Source organism: Atheta coriaria, unplaced genomic scaffold (genome assembly GCF_025399875.1).
Source record: "Atheta coriaria isolate IRGN ID8LTWV9N9 unplaced genomic scaffold, Caltech_Dcor_3.1 hic_scaffold_6_pilon, whole genome shotgun sequence".
Lineage (NCBI taxonomy): Eukaryota > Metazoa > Arthropoda > Insecta > Coleoptera > Staphylinidae > Dalotia > Dalotia coriaria.
In genome coordinates, this window is record NW_027045448.1 from 6,730,006 (window position 1) to 6,754,924 (window position 24,919).

Here is a 24,919-nt window from a genome sequence, read left to right on the forward strand (position 1 = left end):
TTCTTAAGAAAAAATTGCTAAGCACCCCCCGATACTTTTTTTCGACGATTTTTGATCATTAATATCTCTTAAACTAAAACCGATAGTTACCAACGAATTGTTGATTATGAAAGATTGGAAAATTCTCTATCAGATAAAAATATAAAATAATTATATTTTCTACAGTAAAAGGTCGAAAAACGCGACTAAAAGTGCTAAAAAGTGACATTTTGCAATTTTTGCCCATTTTATTCAATCGCGAATATCTCGTAAACTAAAAGAGATAAATAAGATCTGATCGCAGCGTCTTAATCTACGGACCAATCTCCGTGAGATAGGATAGTTAAAAGGGAAATCTTAGAGATGACATTTTGAGTGTTAAGAAAAAATAGCCAAGGGGGGGTGCTTGATACTTTTTTTCGACGATTTTTGATAATTAATATCTCTTAAACTAAACGAGATAGCAACCCACGAATTGTTGATTATGAAAGATTGGAAAGTTCCCTATCAGATAAAAATATAAAATAATTATATTTTCTACAGTAAAAGGTCGAAAAACGCGACTAAAAGTGCTAAAAAGTGACATTTTGCAATTTTTGCCCATTTTATTCAATCGCGAATATCTCGTAAACTAAAAGAGATAAATAAGATCTGATCGCAGCGTCTTAATCTACGGACCAATCTCTATCAGATAGGATAGTTAAAAGGGAAATCTGAGAGATGAAATTTTAAGTCTTTAGAAAAAATTGCCAAGGGGGGGTGCTTGATACTTTTTTTCGACGATTTTCAAAAATTCATATCTTTTAAACTAAAAGAGATAGCTACCAAGGAATTGTTGATTATGAAAGATTGTAAAATTCCCTATCAGATAAAAATATAAAATAATTATATTTCCTACAGTAAAAGGTCGAAAAACGCGACTAAAAGTGCTAAAAAGTGACACTTATCAATTTTTGCCCATTTTATTCAATTTCGAATATCTCGCAAACTAAAAGAGATAAATAAGATCTAATCGCAGCGTCTTAATCTACGGACCATTCTCTATCAGATAGGATAGTTAAAAGGGAAATCTGAGAGATGAAATTTTAAGTTTTAAGAAAAAATAGCCAAGGGGGGGTGCTTGATACTTTTTTTCGACGATTTTCAAAAATTCATATCTCTTAAACTAAAAGAGATAGCTACCAACGAATTGTTGATTATGAAAGATTGGAAAATTGTCTATCAGATAAAAATATAAAATAATTCTATTTCTCACAGTAAAAGGTCGAAAAACGCGACTAAAAGTGCTAAAAAGTGACATTTTACAAATTTTGCCAATTTTATTCAATCGCGAATATCTCGTAAACTAAAAGAGATAAATAAGATCTGATCGCAGCGTCTTAATCTACGGACCATTCTCTATCAGATAGGATAGTTAAAAGGGAAATCTGAGAGATGAAATTTTAAGTTTTAAGAAAAAATAGCCAAGGGGGGTGCTTGATACTTTTTTTCGACGATTTTCAAAAATTCATATCTCTTAAACTAAAAGAGATAGCTACCAACGAATTGTTGATTATGAAAGATTGGAAAATTGTCTATCAGATAAAAATATAAAATAATTCTATTTCTCACAGTAAAAGGTCGAAAAACGCGACTAAAAGTGCTAAAAAGTGACATTTTACAAATTTTGCCAATTTTATTCAATCGCGAATATCTCGTAAACTAAAAGAGATAAATAAGATCTGATCGCAGCGTCTTAATCTACGGACCATTCTCTATCAGATAGGATAGTTAAAAGGGAAATCTGAGAAATGAAATTTTAAGTCTTAAGATAAAATTGCCAAGGGGGGGTGCTTGATACTTTTTTTCGACGATTTTCAAAAATTCATATCTTTTAAACTAAAAGAGATAGCTACCAAGGAATTGTTGATTCTGAAAGATTGTAAAATTCCCTATCAGATAAAAATATAAAATAATTATATTTCTCACAGTAAAAGGTCGAAAAACGCGACTAAAAGTGCTGAAAAGTGACATTTTGCAAATTTTGCCAATTTTATTCAATCGCGAATATCTCGTAAACTAAAAGAGATAAATAAGATCTGATCGCAGCATCTTAATCTACGGACCATTCTCTATCAGATAGGATAGTTAAAAGGGAAATCTGAGAGATGAAATTTTAAGTCTTAAGAAAAAATTGCCAAGGGGGGGTGCTTGATACTTTTTTTCGACGATTTTCAAAAATTCATATCTTTTAAACTAAAAGAGATAGCTACCAACGAATTGTTGATTATGAAAGATTGGAAAATTGTCTATCAGATAAAATTATAAAATAATTATATTTCCTAAAGTAAAAGGTCGAAAAACGCGACTAAAAGTGCTAAAAAGTGACATTTATCAATTTTTGCCAATTATATTCAATCGCGAATATCTCGTAAACTAAAAGAGATAAATAAGATCTGATCGCAGCGTCTTAATCTACGGACCAATCTCTATCAGATAGGATAGTTAAAACGGATATCTGAGAGATGAAATTTTAAGTCTTAAGAAAAAATTGCCAAGGGGGGGTGCTTGATACTTTTTTTCGACGATTTTCAAAAATTCATATCTTTTAAACTAAAAGAGATAGCTACCAACGAATTGTTGATTATGAAAGATTGGAAAATTGTCTATCAGATAAAAATATAAAATAATTATATTTCTCACAGTAAAAGGTCGAAAAACGCGACTAAAAGTGCTAAAAAGTGACATTTATCAATTTTTGCCAATTATATTCAATCGCGAATATCTCGTAAACTAAAAGAGATAAATAGGATCTGATCGCAGCGTCTTAATCTACGGACTATTCTCTATCAGATAGGATAGTTAAAACGGAAATCTGAAAGATGAAATTTTAATTCTTAAGAAAAAATTGCCAAGGGGGGGTGCTTGATACTTTTTTTCGACGATTTTTGATAATTAATATCTCTTAAACTAAAACCGATAGCTACCAACAAATTGTTGATTATGAAAGATTGGAAAATTCTCTATCAGATAAAAATATAAAATAATTATATTTCCTACAGTAAAAGGTCGAAAAACGCGACTAAAAGTGCTAAAAAGTGACATTTATCAATTTTTGCCAATTATATTCAATCGCGAATATCTCGTAAACTAAAAGAGATAAATAGGATCTGATCGCAGCGTCTTAATGTACGGACTATTCTCTATCAGATAGGATAGTTAAAATGGAAATCTGAAAGATGAAATTTTAATTCTTTAGAAAAAATTGCTAAGGGGGGGTGCTTGATACTTTTTTTCGACGATTTTTGATAATTAATATCTCTTAAACTAAAAGAGATTGCAACCCACGCAATGCTGATTATGAAAGATTGGAAAATTCTCTATCAGATAAAAATATAAAATACTCATATTTCCAATAGTAAAAGGTCAAAAAACGTGACTAAAAGTGCTAAAAAGTGACATTTTTCAATTTTTGCTCATTTTATTCAATCGCGAATATCTCGTAAACTAAAAGAGATAATTAGGATCGGATAGCAGCGTCTTATTCTACGGACTTCTCTCTCTATAAGATAGGATAGTTAAAACGGAAATCTAAGAGATGAAATTTTAATTCATAAGAAAAAATTGGCAAGGTGCGGTGCTTGATAATTTTTTTTCCCGATTTTCGATAACGAATATCATCACTAGAACAAACGAAAATTAATGCCTCTAAACCCAAAATACTATTTTTGTGGCTTTCGCGTATAAAAATCACAAAACTAAGTTATGAATATAATAAAGAATTACAACACTTACAATTTGATGCGAGAATCACTCTCCTGGCAGGTCCGATTGGATTTTTAGAGCCCTAAAACAAACAGAAATTTTTATAATTGTGAAACTTTATTTAATCACACTTTATAAACTGAAAAAGTTAACTGTTGTTATAACATGCATGTTCGGTGCATTTCCCATATACCTACACTAAATTTGAGCTGTGATTTAAATATTTTTCCAACAGAAACTTGGGATTGTGCAAATGTTTATCATAAAGGGCAACATTGGCACTATTTAAGGCAATATATAAAATGAAGCCAAGAATGGAAATGCTGCATAAAACTAAATATACAACGAGTAATGCGTGTCTGTCGGCGATCATAACCAAACTAGTTTTAAAACGTGTGCGCTGTTGTTTACAGTGTACGAAATAATCATAAGCGCCAATTGATGCAAACATTTTAAAATGTACAAAGACATTGATAATTTGATGGCAAAATACGAATTGTTTTCCAATTGCTACTCACGTTTAGGACCATTCCAGGCGGGAGTAGATCCAATGCAAAGAAAACACATTTATAGTACAGGGCAGTGTTACGCGTTGCACTGCACTTGTTAAACGCGACAGACTATTCTCCGTTTCGTCCGCTGAAAACGTCTGGCGGTGAAATGTCGTGTACCCTCCAAACGCCACATCAAACAGCTGACTATTGACTCAACTAACCTTTAAAAATTATTCAACGATTCAAAGATATTCTTTTAATTTACAAAATAATGGATACGTGTAGACCATGTGGATGTAAAGGTTGTCGCACCTGCCTGCTTTGTGAAGAAGAATATGGTATAAAAAAAGATCCAATATTGAATAAGACAAACGGATCTTATGTCTACTGTCCACATTGCAATAAAGCATGGTCTGGTTGGGATTTTAACCTTTATAAACAACATCCAAACCACAGTGGGACATCAATAGACTATCCAGGAGTGTATATTGACTTAAACTTTCTCTCCATAGAAGAAGAACAACTTGCTTTAAGTGAAATTGAAAACATTCCTTGGGACGCATCTCAGAGTGGAAGAAGAAAGCAGAACTTTGGTCCTAAATGCAACTTCAAGAAGAAAAAACTAAAACTGGGTGATTTCAAAGGATTTCCAAAAGGTTTGCAATTCATCCAGGAAAAACTAAAACATGTAGCTTATTTAAAAGACTTCCAAACAATTGAACAATGCAGTTTAGAGTATGATCCAACCAGAGGTGCATCAATTGATCCACACATTGATGACTGTTGGATTTGGGGTGAGAGAATTGTAACAGTTAATTTATTAGCTGATTCTGTCTTGACTATGACTGAAAATTCAAAACCCTCTGGATATAATTTAAATCAAGTTGCAAGTTATCCAAGTGTGATGTTGAAAAAGGAGCAGGAGGGTCAACAAAGTGTTTATCAATTAAAAACAGTAGAAAACGCGCCTATTGTTCGAATTCCCATGCCGCGACGTTCACTTTTGGTATTATATGGAGCACCAAGATATGACTGGGAGCATCAAGTTCTCAGGGAGGACATTAGTAACACAAGGATATGTTTAGCATATAGAGAATTTACACCGCCATATTTAAATGGTGGTGAATTTTATGAAGAAGGACTTAAAGTGCTTAATAAAGCAAAAGAATTCTTTTAATTTAAATTTAATAAATCCTAACCTACATAAATCAATGTGAAAAAGTTTTCTTTTATACTTGTAGAGCGGGTCGTTCGTGTTTACCTTCAAGTTTCTCGTTTGTTTGTGAATATCCAGTGCCACCCTATAAGCAAACAATTTGTTATTTATTTAAGTAATGAATGTGTTTTAAACTTACTCTTTGCATCACTATAATATCTTTTTCCGTCAATTTCTGGTCGGTTAGTGGATGAATCCAATCCTTTTTGATTATTTTCTCAATACATTCCATCGTTACGACATCCCCACTGTAAAGTTTAATTATTTGTTTTATTGTGTAATTATAAAGTAATAATGTTCACTTACGTTGGTTTTAAAACAGCGCACGGAACGCTATTGCTTAAAATATCATGCGTTATCGCACACATGTAGCGATTTTCTTTCGCAATCAGTGACTTCTTATCACTGGCATCTTTAACCGGCGTAAATTTAACAGGTATTAAATCTTTAGCTTTCAATGGCTTGCCTGAAATGGGACAAGGGATTTTACTATCTGGTTTCTCCACTTTGGGCTTCTCAGCTTCCTTTAGTTGACCTGGTACCCAATAACTAGGCAGAACCTTGTTCCTTCCATTCTCCATATTTGAAATGGATGCAGAACTAGTGGAAGCCTCACTTTTGAAGCCATCAATTGGTTTACTCACAATGTTGTTCTCAGAGTTCAGAAAATTGTTGATTTTCTTGTCTGTGGCTTCCATAACCTTCTGCTCCAATTCATCATCCTCTTTCTTTTTGAGTCTTTCATATTCCTTTAACTTTCTGCTGTACTCATTCTTCTTTGTGATTATGTATTGAAGGATAACTTCTTTATCAAATAGGTAACCATCTTTACTAATGTTTGTATAAATCATTATATATTGTTTAATGTATATAATGTTAGGATAGAATAGTAACTTACGTGATAACTGCGTTTCTGCATGGTTGTAAAGACAGTGAACAACAATCAAAATCTTTAACTGAATCTTTACCCAATCGCTTCGAGTTTGTACCGTAACCGGAAGCCGCAGCGTCTTTTTTCTTCTCGTGGTAGGTGTAAACCGCACCCGCAGTGCAATTACGTGCATGTCGCGTCATTGTATTAAATTATTAAAAGCCAAGAAAAATTTACGTTTGGAATATCTGCGTTTGTATTTTTGTTTGAGGTTGGGTTAATTATTTGTGTATATTGGGTTGCTTGCATTCTAGGGGCAAGGTTATTGATTGTACAGAAGACATCATTTTTAAAATCTTGTTTTCTTTAACTTAAGTTTAAATATATGCCAAGAACAAAATAGAATTTAGAAAATTATAAACCAGTTGCTACATGTTTATATGAAAATAGGCTAACGTATGACATTTAAAGATTAAATAATACAATACTAAAATGTAGCAGATGAATATCCATTGCGACTCCCCACTTAGAAATCTGCTGCTCGCGCGTTTTGCTTGTCAGTCGGTGTCTACCTGCCCGTTCGTGCTGACGACTTGCGCGGCTTACAGGACTTTAACTCGCAACTCGCAAGCTGCATTTCGTTCGGGTCGAAACAGCGCTGAGACCCGCACAACCTGCATAGCTGCACAGTGCGGCGCGGAAGTGCAACGAGTGCAGCGGCCGCTTGCCGCTAGAATCCTCGTTAGGTTCGCGTTCACCTGGCACGCGAACGCACGAAGCACGAAGGTGAAGGTGGTGTTGACGTTACACTCCGACGGGCAGTGTTTCCCATCATCAACATCGTAATTAAATAGCACAAATGTGCGCGCGATGAACCAGCAACGTCTTCTTCTTCTTCCATCCTCGCCAGGGGACTCATAAATCATCGCAAAGTATCGAATTCGAGGGCAATACAGCCGGAGATGACGTGAAGAGGAAATATCCGCAGCTAGGGAGAGATTTTGCAACGAATTTATGGCAGGTGAATATGAAGTTATTACACTACAATCTCGCCCAAATACGCGAATATACATCATCTTGACGCGCAGATAAGCGTATACACGTTTTGGCGCAGTGCTCACGTCTACATTTGTTATTAAACAAAACAATGTCGAGAGAATCAAATGAAAACAAAACACACAAATGAATATTAAATATTCAAAAATATGTATTGAGGTGCATGGTTTTTATGGTTTACATAAAACGAACCGCTCCTAGAAATTGCTCGCAATGTCTGCTTGCTCGAAGCGAGATGAGAAAACAGACGCAAGCCGAGAAGAGTAAGTAATATTGCAGCGTGTGGGTCGGGCCATCCCATTTCGGTGAGATGTGTGTGCAATGTGTGGCCACTCGCATGAAATTTTAATCGCGCTTTTCTAAATCAATATGATGTTTGCTCAGAACACAATGTGCACACCGCACGTCGCAAAGTTTGCAGTTTTCAGCTAAAAGGAAAGCAAACAATTGAAATATCCAACATTTGTTACGCACAAAAATGTAAATTTTTCGTGTCAACATAGCGTTAACTAATTGTGAATTATGCACATACTTAAAAATTATCGCCAAGATAAGGCGATTGCGAATAACGCGCGCGATAACGTTTTGTAATTTATTTCGATTGAGTAATACACGTACAAAAGTGCGCGCGCGAATTGCATTTGCGTCAGTGCAAACATCATCAATCATTATCCGGTGGCCATGATGGGAAAATGAGCGCCAACAAGTCCAGCGACAAAAATAAACGTGTGAAAATTAGTTTCCAACGACATAAACAACTCCCACTCTCTTTCGCACACTGTCATCGAATTTATTCCTGTAATAAATAATGAATGACAAATCGCGATATGATAACGCACGCATTATGCTATCTGGTCATTGAAATGACTGTTTTTCTTTGCTATTGCAGATGTTTTCCAAGTAAAAGATGCGCTTCAACAAGCAGGAGCTGGAGGCGCTCGCCACGCAGCCCTCCAGCAAGTTCGAGAAGGAAGGCGCGCTGTGCGTCCGCGAGCGACAGGAGGGCTTCTTTCGGAAGTCGGAAGGTGAGTGGAATATTAATGCGACCGCCGGCCGCAACCGAATGCCCCTGCCGCGCTAGCAAATTGCCCCTCATGTAATAAATATACAACAACCAAAGAAAAACACGCACGGAAAACATACTCAAAACATGAGAAGAACCCACTTGTAACTATTTACGGCGGTTGAGTTTGGGGTTTCGGGTCGAGTTGATTGAAAACCGATTCGTTTTTGTTTACGTGCCCGCAATCAAGCAAAACGAAGTCGATTTCAAGCAACTCACAGGCAACAACAGGCCGTGAACTTGAACCCAGCGATCAATGACACGCTAATCTACGCACTTCACGTGAGTCAAATTGATTTCAAACTATCGAAATCAATTTCTTTCGGTTTTAAACCAGTGTTGGATTAACGCATTGTTGGTTGCCTACGTTACAAAGTCACGGATTGTTGATTCGCCATACAAAACAGTGAACACGAAATTTAAAGAACTCGAATGAAAATAAAAATCAAACGCATGCATAATGCATTTTGCATGATGCGTATCATTGCTATTTGATGTCGTGTAGGGTCGACCCGAGAATGATGCTAATTGCGAAAGCATGCGCGTCGATGACGCCATTCGCCATTGTTATTTTAATGTTTATTATAAACCATGTTGCATGATGCATTGCATTCTATTCCACAATATGTGTGTGGTGTTTTATTCTCATCATTAATTATTTCAATTTTAATTGCCGACAAAGTTCTCAACGAGCAAATCTGCATGACAATCAAAATAACAGTAAAGGGACATTTATTTGTAGCAGTCATTTATTTAAACTAAAGTGGATTGCGTGAGAACTCTGTCGGCATTCAAATAATATGTGTCGTGTACATAATCTTCGATAATTTTGTTAGTTTCAAGTGGTTTTGAGCTGGACGCGGCGGATTTTGCTGGCGTTGAATACAATTAACACACATGTGAATATTATATCGCAGCGTTGCGAGTGATTGTCTCGTCAAATGTGCATTAATCTTGCAGGCAGAGGTAGCAAAATAAGAAAAAGCGCCTTCGTAATCTCAGCTGTGTGGGGGGAACGAGTAAAGGTACTATGAACTATACATCATACAAAATACGCACAACAAATACTAATCACACACATGCTAACTAAGGAAATAAAAACGAACGCTTCTTAATGTTTCACTACTCACCAAATTAATATTAATACTAATCAACTTTGGATAACACACATCTGGTAATGGGTTTCCGCTTCTTTATATGTAAATGTTTGTCTCTGTATGCAAATGTTGTTGTTGTTATTATGTAGTGATATAGTTGTAGTTATCAGTATTGTTAGTGCGTCAATGTGCAATCGGACTACTCTCACCAATGTGGTGGCGATTTTGCAGTGAGCTTGGAACGCTGGTGTCGCCTGCGTGGCAATCTTCTCTTCTACTTTAAAAGCAAAGACCCTTGGTCGGAACCCATTGGCGTGGTTGTCCTGGAGCAGTGTCAGGTGCGGCTGGAACCACCCATGGCTACAACCCCTTTACCCCTTGAAGGCAACTATCCCTTTTATTTAGGTAATTATATCCTTTTAAATCAATTCCCATAATAATACAAGCGTTTGATTTTAATGTTATGTTTAGTATTTGATGGTGGTTTGTGTCAATCGCTCGCCGCCTCTTCCGAAACCGAACGCATCAGCTGGATGGACGCCATTCGTGCGGCCAGCTATGAAGGCATCCGCGCCGAATTACACACACTTCGGCAATGCATCGAACGCCGTCGCACGCACAAACCCCATGTGGATGTCAACATGTGGCGCTTGCAACGCACGCACTCCATTGATCTTTCGGAGTTACCTTTGTGCGAGGTGTCACTGGCGTGTGATAACTTGCTCTGTGATGCCAATGGCCTAGCTCCCAATCCCACGTTGGTGGTGGACGTGCATATGCCGCAGGGTAAACTATGGGTGCAGTATGCGCGTACCGAAATCATCGAACGCAGCAGCAATCCAGGCTTTTTGTGCACGGTTTGTTTCCGGTCTTCCGATGGCCTCTCCGGCGAGTCAAAGATTCGCTTTACGGCGTTCGATGTTAAAGAGCGAGTGTCACACACGGCGATTCCACTCGGGTCGGCGATTGTGTTGCTTAGTGCCATTCAGGATTCGACCAGACTGCGAATTCCGTTGATGTCCAGTTCCCAGAATACCGTCGGGTTTCTTACCATCAGTGCGTGGTCTTTGGAGGCGGAGGATCGCGGCAGCAGTACGGAACATACGCCATGCAGAGTGCCAATGTTAACCAATCCACAAGTGAGTTCAATTATTTTTTTATTATAAATAAATAAATTAAATTATTATTGTTACTTCGTGTGAAACAATCAAAGTAATTTCACCAAATTATCATAATCGACCAGCGACCACATACAAAAACTCAATTAATAATTTAATAATTGTCCGTTACACGCTCTAATTTTCGGGGGCCGAATCACTTTGACTATTTATCCACTTTGTTCTATTCACGCAATTCTTACTGGTCGCATAATTTCCAACGGACCAACAATTTGTGCAAACCGCTATCCTTCATCTCCTCGAAACTCCTGCCGTGATGCAATAAACTGCCGATTGTAGAAAGATGGCTGCCAATATGATTATTCTCATTTGATTGCTGTGGCCGATGGGGTCTATGGGCATGAGGACGAGGGCGTTGGTGATGTCCATGACCATGTTGTTGTTGTTGGTGTTGATGTTGATGATGCCCGCCGTGTTGTTGATGATTTTGATGCTGATTATGATGTGGACGCACTTCTTCTTCAACGTCCTCGAAAATAACGTCCATGAATCCCATGTAAAAATCGCGCATCATCCACCATCCCGGAAAGGAATGGAAGAGTTTGATTGGTGATTCCATTATAATGTGATCGGATCCTTCGCGCTCCTTGTCCAAACCTAACAGGTTTGCTTTATAGTAGAGTATTTGCATGATATAATCCCAGGATGCTTCAATAAGGTCCAGGAATTTATCAACCAATTCTTGTTTCTGTGGAGTATCCTTTAGGAACACGTGTTTTAAATTATCCTTTCTTGCCCAAGACACGTCCTAGTTTAATGTGTAAAAATAATATAATTGATTAAAAAATTGTTTTTGTAATAAAATTTAAAAAACTTACTACCGATGAATATAGTAGCATAATAATTAATAAAATTCGCACTGACATTGTTTTTATTTTTATTTGTATTTTTTTGCACTAGTTACGGTCTAAAACAGTGGATCACTGACGAGCGACGAATCGCGACTGAGCGCTCTTGTTTGAAAACGCGCCTAACTCGAAAAGTGCTCCCGGTACATAATTAGAATCATAATTCCGTGTACGCATTACGTGTCGCCATTGGACTAGCTTCCGACTGACGAACGACTCGTTTATTCACTAATTGTTCTGCGTTTTGATATTTTCTCTTTTTATCTCTCATATCGACGACTCTTTAGTCCGTGCGCTCTTAACACAGATTAGCCCCGCTGTAATAATACGGCCTGCGCTATGTATGTAATTAACCGTTAGATTTAGGCGCTTTTTACGTCTTCTTGCGTAGTGCTCTGGTTTTTGACGCGTGATCCTGATCGCCGAATATTAAATTATCGACCGCGGTCAATAAATGATGCGTTGATGGATAGGCCTTTCACTTTTTTGCTCTTTTCTAGGTGATGTCCCATCGTCGTTCGCAGTCGTTGCCGCCGCGACTGGGCGCCAAGATGCGGCTGCCTAGTCAGGCCGAATTGAAACTCCTCTACGCATCGCCCTTTGTGCAAACATACAGATTTCATTCGGGCCTTGGTGGAGATATCTGCGTGCATGAACTAATGGCCGAAAGCAAGCTATGCTTTGCCTTTCCGCAGCAGTTGTTGTAAGCGATTTGGTTTTTTATGTACATTTAATATCCGGTCTAGAATTTTTGTAGAACGATAATTAAACGCGAATTATGATGTTTATGTAGGAGTGTCTGGATCCATCAAGAGAAGGAGTTGCTGCAAGAAGTGGCCGGTATGGGCGAATTAAGAGAACCGTGGCATTCGAGACAGGTAGAGTTACTTGATCGGCACTTGCATCTATTGCGATTGTATTCGCAAGCACGCGAAAATCTCCAGGCGCATAAAGGGTCGCTATTTAAAGCGAGCTCGCGAAAATCCGACAGGAGTCTTGAGTTTGCTCCGGTCAACCTGCATCTGCAACGCATGTGGGTGCACAATGATACGCTTAACAAGGCCGGGTTCTACGACTGGATCACTGTGGGCGCATTTACTGCACACTCGCACAAATCTAAAAATGGTGGACTCATAAAGTAAGCCAATACATTGGGTAATGCCATTTGGGTAATTGAATGATTTTCTGTGTGTTTAGGCTCGTTCAACAATTAAAAGAATCGCCGATCAAGTCGAATTCGAATGATCAGATTAGTACAAAGATTTCGATGGCGCACGACGCCATTCAGGCCATCAAGCAATTGCGCAAAGATGTTGTTGAAGGAATGCGCCAACTCATGCGGCTCGCACGCGACAAGCAGACCATAGGCATGTTACCGATCTGCGACGATATGGTGAAGAAGACGCGGATACTTTTAGGCCTATGGGATAGCGGATTGGTGGAGGAGGCGTTAGGTTTTATCGAAGAGTACAAGCTAGTATCAACCGATCAAGATTCGGGTGTTTGTGAAGACTTTTCCGTTGAGCGCCCCCTGACACTTTCGCCCTTCAAACGCATCACACAACAATTGACACTTGATCTGAAGAGTCCGGATCTTGATGACTTCGCAACTCCTTGTACGCCAATGGAGAATATGTGGAACATGGAGAAAGTTGACCGGAGTTTGTTGAATACCAGCGAGGGCGTAAGAAGCCTTTGCTCCAATATGCAAACTCCGGACGAGTGCAATTTTGTAATTTTTCCCGATTGCGAGGACCACAACGATAACATCACATCTTCGCTAGTACTGGGAGGATCCGATGACGATAGGAGGAATGATAACGGTAGAACCTTTCTAGATACGCATGTTATGTGTAGTTCACCGTCGGCGAATTACTACAAGCCGACAGATGAGCCAGAACCTTGGGACCTTACCCAGCTGAATATTGAAGCAAGCGTTATGTGTCTGGTGAGCAAGGTGAAGTTTCTCTGCGGGCGATGCGGATCCCCAGCCGTGCGTCTCCGGCAGAATCAAACCAAAAAGGCTGTGATCACTAATCAACCGAATGGTACTGCGGATCCTTCTCAGGACCTTCGGAAGAATGTCATCCGGAATGGTAATAAGTTTACGGATGGTCTTGACCTCACCAAAATCGCTGATTGGGTCGGAGAGTTGCGGCCCAGCATGAAAAAGCTTCGTCAGGCTATGGACGGTTTACTTAAAACTGCACGACTAACGCATTCCGTGTTTCGCGTGCAAGAGGAACCCAAATCTGCGCAGAGGGTTTGTAATGTAAGATATCGACGGGACGTTTGCTTCTCGCAAGCGTTGACTTCCTTAGTAGCGGCGTTAATGACACGCCTATGGTGCCAAAAACCAGACCCCGCGTTTGTCACCTGCTTAAGTACCCTGGGTCCATTGGCCTGCTTCGAAGGGTTGTTGAGTTACCACGGCAACGAGATCGACATGTGGGGCGATATGTCGGTTGCGATTGAAGATCTGCGCACGGTGATGTTTATTCTTGTGCGTTCACCCATCCCGGCAAGCGGTGCCGGCGAACCACAATTGATGCCTAAGGTTACAGGTAATCGCAACGCGCTTACCGTGTCGCTGCCCGTACCTGATTCGCTTTACTCGCTGATACCCAGCCGAATGAGTTTGACCTTCCACGTGACTCCGGTGTTCTTTAATATTGGTATCAACGAACGTGCTACGTGGGCGGAGAGCGTGGGCGCGACGAAACCTCAAGAGCGCTCGAATTGTGACAACTTTGAACGGTTGAACGAGTATTATTTAAGGTACCGGAAGTTAAACATGCCGGAGACGCCATTGTATCATGGTAGGGCGACATCTAGCGCGGCGCATGTGCGACCATTATCTACACTGATGGAGATGCTAAAGATATCGGTGCATAGTGATAAGTCGAAGAACGTGGAGATTTTGCATTTGTCCGCGCAAATATGTCGCCAGATGCGTGGCTTACGCTTCACGAGTTGCAAGAGTGCCAAAGACAGGACGGGAATGGGCGTCACACTGGAACAATGCCACATTCTGGCTGAAGAGTATCACTTGGCAGAGCATGAATTCCAGAGAGCGCTGGATTGCATTCGCAGGTAATTTAGATTTAATCATCTCTTTAATCTTTCGAAAAATGCGATCCATCACCATCAATCTCTCTATTCACGCTTAATTTAAATTTGTTGTCGTGTTTTCAATTTTTTGGGTTATACTGATATTACTGAGTGACCAGGTTAATTTATGACTTTCTAATTTTTTTATTAGTGTTTTGGAACGTTTTAATCAATCAACTTTTTATGGACACGCGTTTTGATTCTAAACGTGTTTATTTTATTTGCTCTACTTTTCACTTTTCGACAGCGGTCGCTCTGGGATTTAAGTTGTTAATTAATTGATGCGCTGTGTTAATTATGCAAATTAAATTCGGTGATGGTCTAATTTACAGTGAAGGCTGTCGCAGGGAGAACACCATGAAGAACATCAACGTGCGAAAGTACGCCTTTAACACGCTGCAACTGTTGTCGTTGCCGCGGTGCTACCGCCCGCCGGCCGGAACGTACGGTTCGGCGGCCACCTAGGAGATTACCTCAGTCAAGTGTGGCATCCGTGTGTGTATGATTGCTATTCGTTTTTACTTAAATTCCAAGGTGCCAATTACGACCTTAGTCAACTATATAACTATTGTTATTCACTTTTCGAAATTTTACTTTGAATATTTATATTTATAGCGTTCTATATTTATTTACACGAAAAACCAAACTCTCTTATTACTAATTATGGTAGATAATGTTTAGGACAATCCATAAACTGAAATAGAGATTACCAAACTACGAATTGTGTTTATTTTCTTATCAAACCAATTTAAATCTTTCGCTTTACGTTTGATCACAAATAGTATAGTGCAAATATAGTTGCCTATGTTAAACTAATCGACCTTTCAAAATAACGCACGTGTGTAGTTTATAACCTCAACAGTTTTCATTCTGTGGCATACAGTGGTTTTAGTTTCGTGTTATTATGCCGGAAAAGCTTTAAAATGATTAAAGACGCTGAATTAAAACTTAAATACGTTGATGGCGAGTCTTTTGTGCATCATGCACCTGTATTTTCTAAGGATTCACAGTAAGCTTTTGTCAATTAAATTATTAACTTATAAATTTACAATAATATTGCTTTAGATTCGTTTTTATTGCGAGTTTGCGACGATTGTGTAGTTATACAACGAAAACCGGCAGACGTTTTGTTGACTTTAAGGGAATTGAAGCAGACATTGTAAATTTTGGCTTATACCAACAAGATGCAACTGAATTCATTGCTGTATGCACTGTTGATGGTAACATTACATGCTGGAAAGCATCAAATGGCCTAAAAGTGAAACATATTCATTTGGATATTAATCAAGTGAGGTTTTTTCAACCTTTTGAACATTCTGGAAAATATAGAGCATTTCTGGTGTGGGTAAACAATAATGGACAGCTCAGCACTGGATTATTCCACTTTGATACTTATAAACTGCATCCTATGTCATTAGTTTATAAAAATAGCAAAAACTGTAAATTAGCAATAGGTGCCAATTTCATTGCGTTGATTTCCGGTCGAAAATTATTCATAGATAACATTGAAAACGAAAAGTCGCAGCAGGTTAAGATAAAGATAGCGAAACGAAAATTCACAGCAATTGCGGCGCATCCGAGCGAATCTGCAGTTTTAACAGGTGACGATACAGGTCGCATTGTGCTATGGCAAAACTTATTCGGATATTATACACAAGCGGTGTTCCATTGGCATACGCTACCAGTGAATACGATTTGTTTTTCGTCTTCGGGGACAACATTTTTAGCGGTGCTGATGAATGCGTGTTGGTAAAATGGACTGTGGACGATTCAACGAGGAAAGGTTTTCTACCACGCATGTCAAATTGCATTCAGCAAGTTGGGATAGCACCTGAGAATTTGTATCTTGCGGTAGCGAGCAAAGACAACGCAATTCATATCGTTGATATGCAATTTAATCCAGTTTCTATTATACAAGAATTGATTCTTGGGGATGAATTTCCTGCTGGAATTCACTGGGATTCGAAAACTCGTGCGTTGGTGTTAAATGGCACTGTTGGTCATTTGCAATTCTATTCGCCGCATAACAAACAACTTTTATATAATGTAAGTTACTGCTTTTTTATTTATTTTATTTGTTATTTTGTTTTTGTTGTGTTGCTTAGTTGGATGTAGTTGGTATGAATAGAATTACCAATGAAAGAGACGTCCAAATTGAAAATACAAACATTAAAGCGCTCGCAATTTCCAAAAATGGCCGGTGGATGGCGACCATTGAGGAACGCAACGACGATGGTGCGTTTTTCGAAGGCAGATTAAAGTTTTGGAATTTTAATGAAGCAAAGCAAAGGTAATTTGTAAAGTAAACCTATTATACTTAACTAAACCTTTAACTTGGCCTAAATAGTTTTCAGTTAAATACAAACGTGGAGTATGCGCATGAAGGCAAAGTTTTGGACTTGAAGTTTCAGCCGTCGAGTAAAGAGGACTATCGTTTGGTTACACTTGGCGAGGATGGGTTTTTCAAAGTTTGGCAACTTGTGGATGTCACAAGTGTTTACAGTAAGTGTGATTCTTTTGTTTTAAACGATTTGTCATCCTAGTTTGATTTAGCTAAAGGATTCTCTTGGCGTTGTGCAAGTTCTGGTTTCTATCGTAACATGATTCCCACAACTATGGCGTTCTCGCATGATGGCTCACTGTTGGCAGTCGCATTTGAGAACATTTTGACAACATGGTTGCCTGAAACAATTGCACTTAAGTGCTCATTGTTGCACTCAACTTATTCCGAACTTATTGAACATATTGCATTCGGCACAAGCACACAATGTCATTTAGTTGTTGCTGCTAGTAAGAAACGTCTCAGTGTGTGGAATTTATTAACGTTGTCGATGATGTGGACAGTGCCTTTGAGAGTGACGCATTTGGTTACGAATCCAATGAGTGCTCACATGGGGGCCATCACGCAGAATAATAAATGTAAGTGTTCTGGTTTAATTAGTGTATTTATATATGCTGGTATAATTTGTATTGTATTATTTTTTATTTGTGATTAGTGTTTATTTTTGAACCTCAATGTGAAACTCCGCTGTACGTACACGAAGAATTAGTTGATGATGGAAAGGCTGTCATGGCGGCCATTTTGGTTCCTACTGGACGCGTGTATAGTCATCGTAAGCAACAAAACTGGTATGATAAGACACAACTCTACATAATAGACACTAATAAGGTAAATGATACGGTTTGTTATAAGTTTTATAACATAAATAAACATATGCAATGATTGCTTCACAGGAATTGCATTGTTTTGATACTTCGTCCGACTTTGACGATGGCATGTTGGAACCTATGCATTTCCTTTTCAACGAGACTGAAACGCAAAGCGCATTCAGTCACCTAACGCCAGCGTTAAAATCTGGTGGGGAGAAGGCTTCACAAGTCGTCCACAATTTCACCCAAAAGTTATCAAATTCCAAGCTGGACGACCTTCTTGAAGGATCTATACACACTATGGTGCCAATGCGAATGATTGCGCACGCAATAATTAATTCAATGATTTATGAGAAGCCTAAACAAACAACTGATTTGGACACAAATGACGACTTAAAACAATTGGGGAACAATCAGTCGGAATTGAAGAAAATTGGTAAAAATATTATCGTTGATGATTTAGCTGAGGATCTGTCTAAAATCGCTTTGGAACCTGTTACTTGGACATCAATGTTGACCTAGAATACATAAGGTAGGCGTTTAGTCGTCTATTAATTTAATAATTACAAGTTAATTACAATAAAAAAAAACACATTTACATTTTGTTTTACAATATGAAATCATATTAGTCGATAGACTATAGAGTCACTTTATGTCCTTTCATCCCACAGAATTAATTACTATTACGTATTAATTTGTTCGATTGAAGAGTACGTTAGTATCGTCCGTTGCGCGAGTGTGAGTTGGAATATTTTCCACTCAGCTTGCTCACAGAATATCGATCCGAGTACCGATCGTCGGCATATTTCTCGCTTGTTTTGTAGTGTACTTCAGAGGGCGGAACAGTCCCAAAGGACTTCTGCCAATGGTGGGTCCAGTATAAATCTTCGGGGTGAATCTCGTCCGGCCGTTTTGCATCCCGGCACACTACCACGCAGTATATTAAACTGCCAATCAACGTGAGAAAACCGAAGATCAAGAAAACAATTCCCAAAAACCTTTTAAACAACAGAAAAATTAATTATTTGCGTTCACTAGTTGTAAGTGTATATAGTGGCGTACCATACGTATGCTGGCTCGAAAAACTGTATTACGATGACGAAGCCAAGTGTCACCAGGATAATGCCTAAATTTAGGAGAAGCATCAGACAGCACATGCCCTTGATGTTGGGACAGAAGGGGTTAGGCGCCGCCATAGTCTCTATCGTCACGCCTGCTTTCCGTGAGTTGCGTGTTTTTGCGGTACTGGCAATCGACGGTGCACGCGCGCTGCGATAAGAATAGTGACTTGGCGCGCCCCTACTTCGGCTAAAAATTTAAATAATTTCATGTTAATTCATTGGTTGTAATTGTTAGGATATTCTCGCACCTGATTTCCGAGGGTGATTTATATGCGCCGCTCGTGACGTAGATATCACTGCCATTGTCGTAACCGGCACTGTGTCTACTTAGTGCTGAAGAAGCCCGCGGCGGTGGATTGCGTGCATTTAAATACCTTCGTTCGTTCACCACCGTGTACGGCTGTAAGGATTCATGTGTAAACAACATAACCTAATGTAAGAGCTGGTAAATAACGTCATACTGTGTATTCTGATAGGGTGCGCTCCGATGGCGCTCGTTGACTTTCCTCGCCGTCGGAGTAGACGCTGCGGGCTACATGAACGGGTGTCGGCGAGTCCGTATGGCGCTGCGTCGCGACGTAGTGATTCTTGTTGATGCGCTTCACCATTGTTGATCGTCACGCAAACGCTGGCAACTGGCCTACCTACTGAAAACACAACGGAACAAAGGTAAGCACATGTGTGCTGCATAGGTACGTAGTAATACAATAAAACAATTGGCTAACAATACGTGTAGCAGATAAAACATTTGAACAATGTTTGATTTGAAAAGAAAAACAATAGCGCTCAGAAAAACGTCACCAAAATTTGAGTGTTTAAAAGATTCTAACAAAGTTCAAACGGAAACGGTACGCATATGTTTTCTAACTGCTTCGACATAATGTCCCCGTCACAACTGTTGAGCACCGAGCGCGTGTAATTATGTAGCGTATTAAAATTAAAGACGACGAACTTAAATTACCAGGCGTGCACACACGCGCAGGTAATTTTAATGTCATCTCTGGCGCAGCGCACAACCGCTGTGCTTCTGTTTCGGTTTGGGTTTGTGTTTACGATGCTTCTCGAGTTGAGTTCTTAAGAAAAGGCGGCTGCATAAACATGAATGTAATTTATTACATGTTGTAGCATGTGCATAACAACGAATATATGACATCATTTTGACGTTTCCATCGCTCTGACACATTGTTGCAGACATTTTAGGTCAACATTTATTTATCGACGACGCCATTTGCAGGCAGACGTATGGTCAGTTGGTGTGCACAGTGTATAGTTAAACAATTGACAATCGTCTTACGAAATGCGGTTCTGCGTGACTGATTTCAACAAAATTTATTCCCAATTTCCTAATGTTGTCATAATTAACTTATGTGGAAATAACTTAAGTTTAATTAGAATAATCCGCGTTCTTTTCTATTGTTTTTCCCTGTTGCAACAATTTGCTAACATTAAGTCTCGAGATGCACACATTGTCATTGGAAGTTGGAAGCCGATGATGATGATGGCGATGTAGCGATGCTCGAGAAGTGAAAGCGTTCCATGGTCTTATATAGCCATGGGAATAAAGAATAAATTTGTGCCTTTGCGCGTTGCCTACATATACATATATGTACAATGGTCGGCGAGACGGAGCGAAAAAAACGAAAGTGGACGTGCGGTGCCCAAATATCAAACAAGTTATGCGGATTTAACTAAAAAATGAACGCCCACAACACATAAGTATGCATTATTTATGTCGTTATGTCATTATCCAACAGCTGCGGTTTTGTATAAATTGTAGGTTGACATCGTCGCCATTTTGAATAGACACTAAGGTATAACAAGTAATGAAGGATGAAGGATCGCCAAACGGAACGATTTCAGGGTCACGTCTCGACTCTTCATGGCGATCGTGAATTATTGCGACGCGATCGCGCGCGCACGAACGCGAATCGCAACGCACGGATGGACAAACGACCGCCGTGGTCGCCGCGTCTCCTCGTCATCGGTGTGTTTCCATCCGGCGGAAAAGAATCTCTAACAAGTCGTGGTGAGTTTTATTTCTTCACTATCAAGATATCTTTGAAAAAGATGCCGCGACGTAACGCAGAAAAACACGTACTGTAAATAATTGAATGACTGTTTTGCAACAATTAGTTTTGGAGTTGTTTGTTTGAAGCTGTGCGTGGTAATGTAAAACACACCTCTGCGTTGCGCTTGTTTACTAGCTCAAGGTGAACATTGAGTACTGAATTCAAGTGTTGCTTGTTTGCACCTGTTAAATATTTTCATTCATTTAATATTTTACTCAAAATTTTTGCGCCTTTCATAGTACGAGGTAGTCCTGTTAGCTGTTATATTGATGACTTTTTTTCTGTTTGCCGCGGCGCAAATTTAGTTCGTTTGCTTGTTTTCTATGCCATTGTCTGACAAAGCACAAAAGAAGATACCAAAGATGCCGATCATTTAAGTCTTGCAGACTCTTCTGCGTCGCACAGACTTACCATGATTGCTCGTTTAGAGGAAGCGGGAATGTACACTCACACAACGCACAAGGTTTGCACGGCAAGTTCAGATCGACTCTCACTTTTTAATCCAAAATGTATGAATTTATGTTTGTGATCATTGATTCTTGTTTGATTGCAGGTTTTCTTGGACAACACTTAGGCCATTCTCTGCGAGGATTTATCGGTCGTATTAGGTGATTTTAATGCTGGACACCCACACGGTACTCGAGTACGAATTGTGAAACGCGCGATGCAGATTTCTGAGTAACGCGAGGTGTGCGAGTCGAACATCGAGCGACGACTGGCGTAGGAGCGAACGAGCGAAGGCTGCAGACCTGCAGAGAGTAGTTTTGCATTGAGGTTGCTGCTGAATGAATCCGGCGTTAGAGGAGATGGAGTCCACCGGATCGCAGCTTGCGACTCGTACTCCGCAGGTCGGAATTTTCAAGCGTCGTGGATTTTTCACATTCTACGAGGCGGCTGCGGAGTGGTGGACACCGTTACGTCACACAAGTAGCAGGCAGGTAAGCGCGTAATGAGCGAGCAGCAGTCGCAAGGTTGATCCACTCGGCTGGTGTTAGAGAAGAAGGCTTCTTCGATTTACTTCTTCAGCTAATGTCGTTCGGGAATATCTTGCGACTGCATTTGCTGCGGTTGGTGCATGAATGTAACTCTATGTTTATATTTGCACTTTGTTTAGATTACTTGATAGAAGTAATACTAGTACTTTCTAAATTGTTAACAAGTTCATAACGTTTTGCTGAATGTATTTTGTTGTGATAATCTGGGAAAACGATTAAAATTTTTATTTTTATTTATTTTTTGTTGTGCAGATGGCATACCAGTTATCATTTGTTGGTCCTGGATAACGATTCCAACTACACTCTTCATATTTTTGGACCCCAAGGAACAGTGTTTATAGGCAGAAGATATACGCAATTCAAAAGGAACTTAAAATGTACTGATAATTAATCAGATGGTTGTTGTGTCCATGCAATGTATATTCATCAAAATTCTGTAATTTTATAACAAATTGCTTGTATGAAAGTTTGTGAAAGAAAACAATAAAACAGTGCTTGTTATTGATTATATTTTTGATACCCATTTTGTCAGAGTTTATGAAAACAAGTTGAAAACAGAGGCAAATTTTGATTTTATTAATTTTTGAAAAACAGTTTGAAGTTTTGTCTGCAAAGTTTATTTTGTGTTGAAAACAGGGTCGAACTTGTTTTTAAATATTTTTGGTCGAAAGACAGGGTCGAACTTTTATGAAAATATTTTCGGTCGAAAGACAGTTGAACTTTTTAAAAATATTTTCGGTCGAAAGTGTCGAAAGTTTATTTTTGTGTCGAAAGTCAGGGTTGAACTTTTTTTAAAAAATATTTTTGGTCGAAAGACAGGGTCGAACTTTTTTTAAAATTAATTCCTTTTGAAATCAACTAAATAGGAAATATGAATCGACACTATGTTTTTAAAAGCATATCAGCTACATACTTGCAATGTAAAATGATATTTATTGTATGATAAGAAATATGTATGCAAATATAAGGGTTGATTATTGTACAAAAAATCAGTCTGATAACAAAATGTTACTAGGATAAAGTATTCAGAATCACGTTTTCTTGTAGAATCTGCAATAAAAAATGTATTTTTTTAAATTAATTTTTGCCATAAGAAATGATAGACAAAATGAATAATCCAGTTTATTGTACTTATCTTGCAAACTATTTATTCTAAAAGAAATTCGTTTTCAGATTCTTATTCAGTGCATATTTTTACATTATTTAGCATTTTAAAATTTGTTCTTATCTACACTTATGTAAGAAATGAAAATCGTCAATATCTTGAAAACCAATTAAGATACCGCAATGAAAATAAGATTAATGAATTTCTCGCATTATTCTACATCAAGTTGCAAAGTTTCGTGGAAATCGAAAAGGTGGTTCTTTTCAGCCGGTTTTGATTTTCACCAGTTATTTTTGAAATAATGGTGATATCGGAAAACTGACTAGATACTTTTCATCGCATTGCAATTCTTTACCGATTGACGTTTTTCATTTTTTTCTAGCTTAAAAAATAATTTTTGAGGCACAAAGTAGTCAAGTGTAACCTCTTGACTACTTTTGAGTGGTTTTTGAAAACTTTGGAAAATCAAGTAACTAAATCTGCCATCTTGTAGATCCTTATCGTGGCATGAAGAAACTGTAAGAAGTTTGTTTCCATCTTTATTACTTTCAGAGAAAATCGCGTCGGAAAATCAATTTTTCCAACTCAAAAATACAAATTTTAAAGTTTTATCACATGTAGAATAGTTTGCTGAACACAATGCCGTTTTCCGTTTTTGTAGATCTTAATTAGTTCCTGAGATAATCGGTACTTCAGTATTGATGGAAGTAAACGATTCCACTTAAATGCTTCTATAGGGCCAACGGTTAGTGCTAATGACAAAAAGTTTTATTCATAAGTGTATTAAGAGCCTGTCTACACAATAATATTATTAATTTTTTATAATAAAATCACGCAATAAAATGTCAGGCGCCTCCGCCATATTTTAATTAATTATATGCATTATTGAAAAAAATTTAAAAAAATAAAGTTTTTATTGCACATTATACAAGAGGACAATTATCTCAATGAAATATTTTAGTACAATATTTTAATTAAACGTTTAGTTTAAAAGATATACACATAAAACCATTGAATACAATTTAATCAGTACCGGCATCAATAGGGCCTTAAATAATGGTTGTCGACGAAAAGTTTACTAAAATAAATGATTTCTATTGTTCTGTTTTATTATAATCAGAAAAAACAATTTCAAAATTCAAAAATTTAATTTTTGTTATAAAAACATGAAACCGTGAAAAGATTTCGTCATAAAAAAGGCAAAACTTTTTCATTTTTTTATCACAAAATAAAAATTGGAATTTTTATGTTCTGATTTCGGATTCGGGTAGCTTGCTTAATTCTAATTCATTTATTTAAGTACAATTTTTATGTAGCCATTTAGGCCCTATTGACAATTAAAAAAAAAAACTTGACTTCGCACAAAACAAATTCTATTATGCCGATTATTAAAAAAACCGTGCATCTGAGAAGAAAATTTTATTAAAATAAAGAGGTCCAAATGACGTTTTCTTAAATATTCCGCAATAAAAAATTTAAATTTCCAATTTTTATTTTTTGCTTTAGAAATGATGGATGCAACGAATAATTCAGTTTTTCGCACTTAATTTCAAAATTAAAGGAATTAAAGAAAAACGGTTTTCACATTTGAATAGACGATAAAACTTTACATCATATGGCATTTTAATATTTTCAATAATCGACAGTTATGTAATAAATGAAAATGTCCAATAACTTGAAAACTAATTACGTCATCGAAACCAATCCTTCACTAATGGATTCTCTGCATCATTCTACGTTTGACCAGAAAGTTTCGTGAAAATCGGGAAGGTGGTTCAAATAGACCCGTTTCGGTTTTCACAGTTCATTTTGGAAATATTGC

General features: G+C 38.0%; 6 protein-coding genes and 1 long non-coding RNA gene across 9 annotated transcripts; 4 read left to right on the forward strand and 3 right to left on the reverse strand.

Moving 5' to 3' along the window:
• The first annotated feature begins 4,205 nt into the window (after window positions 1-4,205).
• Window positions 4,206-5,425, forward strand: LOC135793237 (alpha-ketoglutarate-dependent dioxygenase alkB homolog 4-like). Its single transcript, XM_065304120.1, has one exon. It carries the CDS (start codon window positions 4,489-4,491, stop codon window positions 5,392-5,394), a length of 906 nt encoding a protein of 301 aa, XP_065160192.1. The 5' UTR covers window positions 4,206-4,488; the 3' UTR covers window positions 5,395-5,425.
• On the reverse strand, window positions 5,386-6,845 carry LOC135793238 (nitric oxide synthase-interacting protein homolog). Its single transcript, XM_065304121.1, has 4 exons — window positions 6,332-6,845; window positions 5,740-6,264; window positions 5,573-5,681; window positions 5,386-5,518 (listed from the first exon to the last, which is right to left on the reverse strand). The coding sequence occupies exons 1-4, from the start codon at window positions 6,505-6,507 to the stop codon at window positions 5,447-5,449; spliced, it is 882 nt and encodes a 293-aa protein (XP_065160193.1). The 5' UTR covers window positions 6,508-6,845; the 3' UTR covers window positions 5,386-5,446.
• A 38-nt stretch (window positions 6,846-6,883) lies between these two features.
• LOC135793235 (inositol polyphosphate-4-phosphatase type I A-like) lies at window positions 6,884-15,374 on the forward strand. Of its 2 annotated transcripts, none has more exons than XM_065304118.1 (8): window positions 6,884-7,325; window positions 8,250-8,385; window positions 9,752-9,925; window positions 9,992-10,659; window positions 12,047-12,249; window positions 12,340-12,684; window positions 12,744-14,639; window positions 14,990-15,374. In XM_065304118.1, exons 2-8 carry the CDS (start codon window positions 8,268-8,270, stop codon window positions 15,120-15,122), a joined length of 3,537 nt encoding a protein of 1,178 aa, XP_065160190.1. In that variant the 5' UTR covers window positions 6,884-7,325; window positions 8,250-8,267; the 3' UTR covers window positions 15,123-15,374. The 2 variants fall into 2 exon arrangements, with proteins under 2 accessions (XP_065160190.1, XP_065160191.1); XM_065304119.1 differs by having other exon boundaries at window positions 6,884-7,321.
• On the reverse strand, window positions 10,658-11,648 carry LOC135793239 (uncharacterized). 2 transcript variants are annotated; one of them, XM_065304123.1, is made up of 2 exons: window positions 11,517-11,648; window positions 10,658-11,446 (listed from the first exon to the last, which is right to left on the reverse strand). In XM_065304123.1, exons 1-2 carry the CDS (start codon window positions 11,562-11,564, stop codon window positions 10,877-10,879), a joined length of 618 nt encoding a protein of 205 aa, XP_065160195.1. In that variant the 5' UTR covers window positions 11,565-11,648; the 3' UTR covers window positions 10,658-10,876. The 2 variants fall into 2 exon arrangements, with proteins under 2 accessions (XP_065160195.1, XP_065160196.1); XM_065304124.1 differs by having other exon boundaries at window positions 11,520-11,579.
• Window positions 15,375-15,495: 121 nt separating the features above from the next.
• LOC135793836 (WD repeat-containing protein 75-like) lies at window positions 15,496-18,405 on the forward strand. Its single transcript, XM_065304947.1, is given in 8 exon segments — window positions 15,496-15,666; window positions 15,723-16,378; window positions 16,381-16,703; window positions 16,763-16,947; window positions 17,005-17,159; window positions 17,211-17,576; window positions 17,654-17,826; window positions 17,892-18,405. Coding segments are annotated over 8 exon segments (2,382 nt in total). The 5' UTR covers window positions 15,496-15,580; the 3' UTR covers window positions 18,330-18,405.
• Window positions 18,341-21,815, reverse strand: LOC135793837 (uncharacterized). The gene is made up of 5 exons (XM_065304948.1): window positions 21,409-21,815; window positions 19,390-19,575; window positions 19,177-19,328; window positions 18,870-19,115; window positions 18,341-18,805 (listed from the first exon to the last, which is right to left on the reverse strand). Exons 2-5 carry the CDS (start codon window positions 19,534-19,536, stop codon window positions 18,523-18,525), a joined length of 828 nt encoding a protein of 275 aa, XP_065161020.1. The 5' UTR covers window positions 19,537-19,575; window positions 21,409-21,815; the 3' UTR covers window positions 18,341-18,522.
• A 135-nt stretch (window positions 21,816-21,950) lies between these two features.
• On the forward strand, window positions 21,951-22,494 carry LOC135793838 (uncharacterized). Its single transcript, XR_010548728.1, has 2 exons — window positions 21,951-22,064; window positions 22,245-22,494. It is a non-coding gene; the product is annotated as an uncharacterized lncRNA (long non-coding RNA).
• The last annotated feature ends 2,425 nt before the right edge of the window (window positions 22,495-24,919 follow it).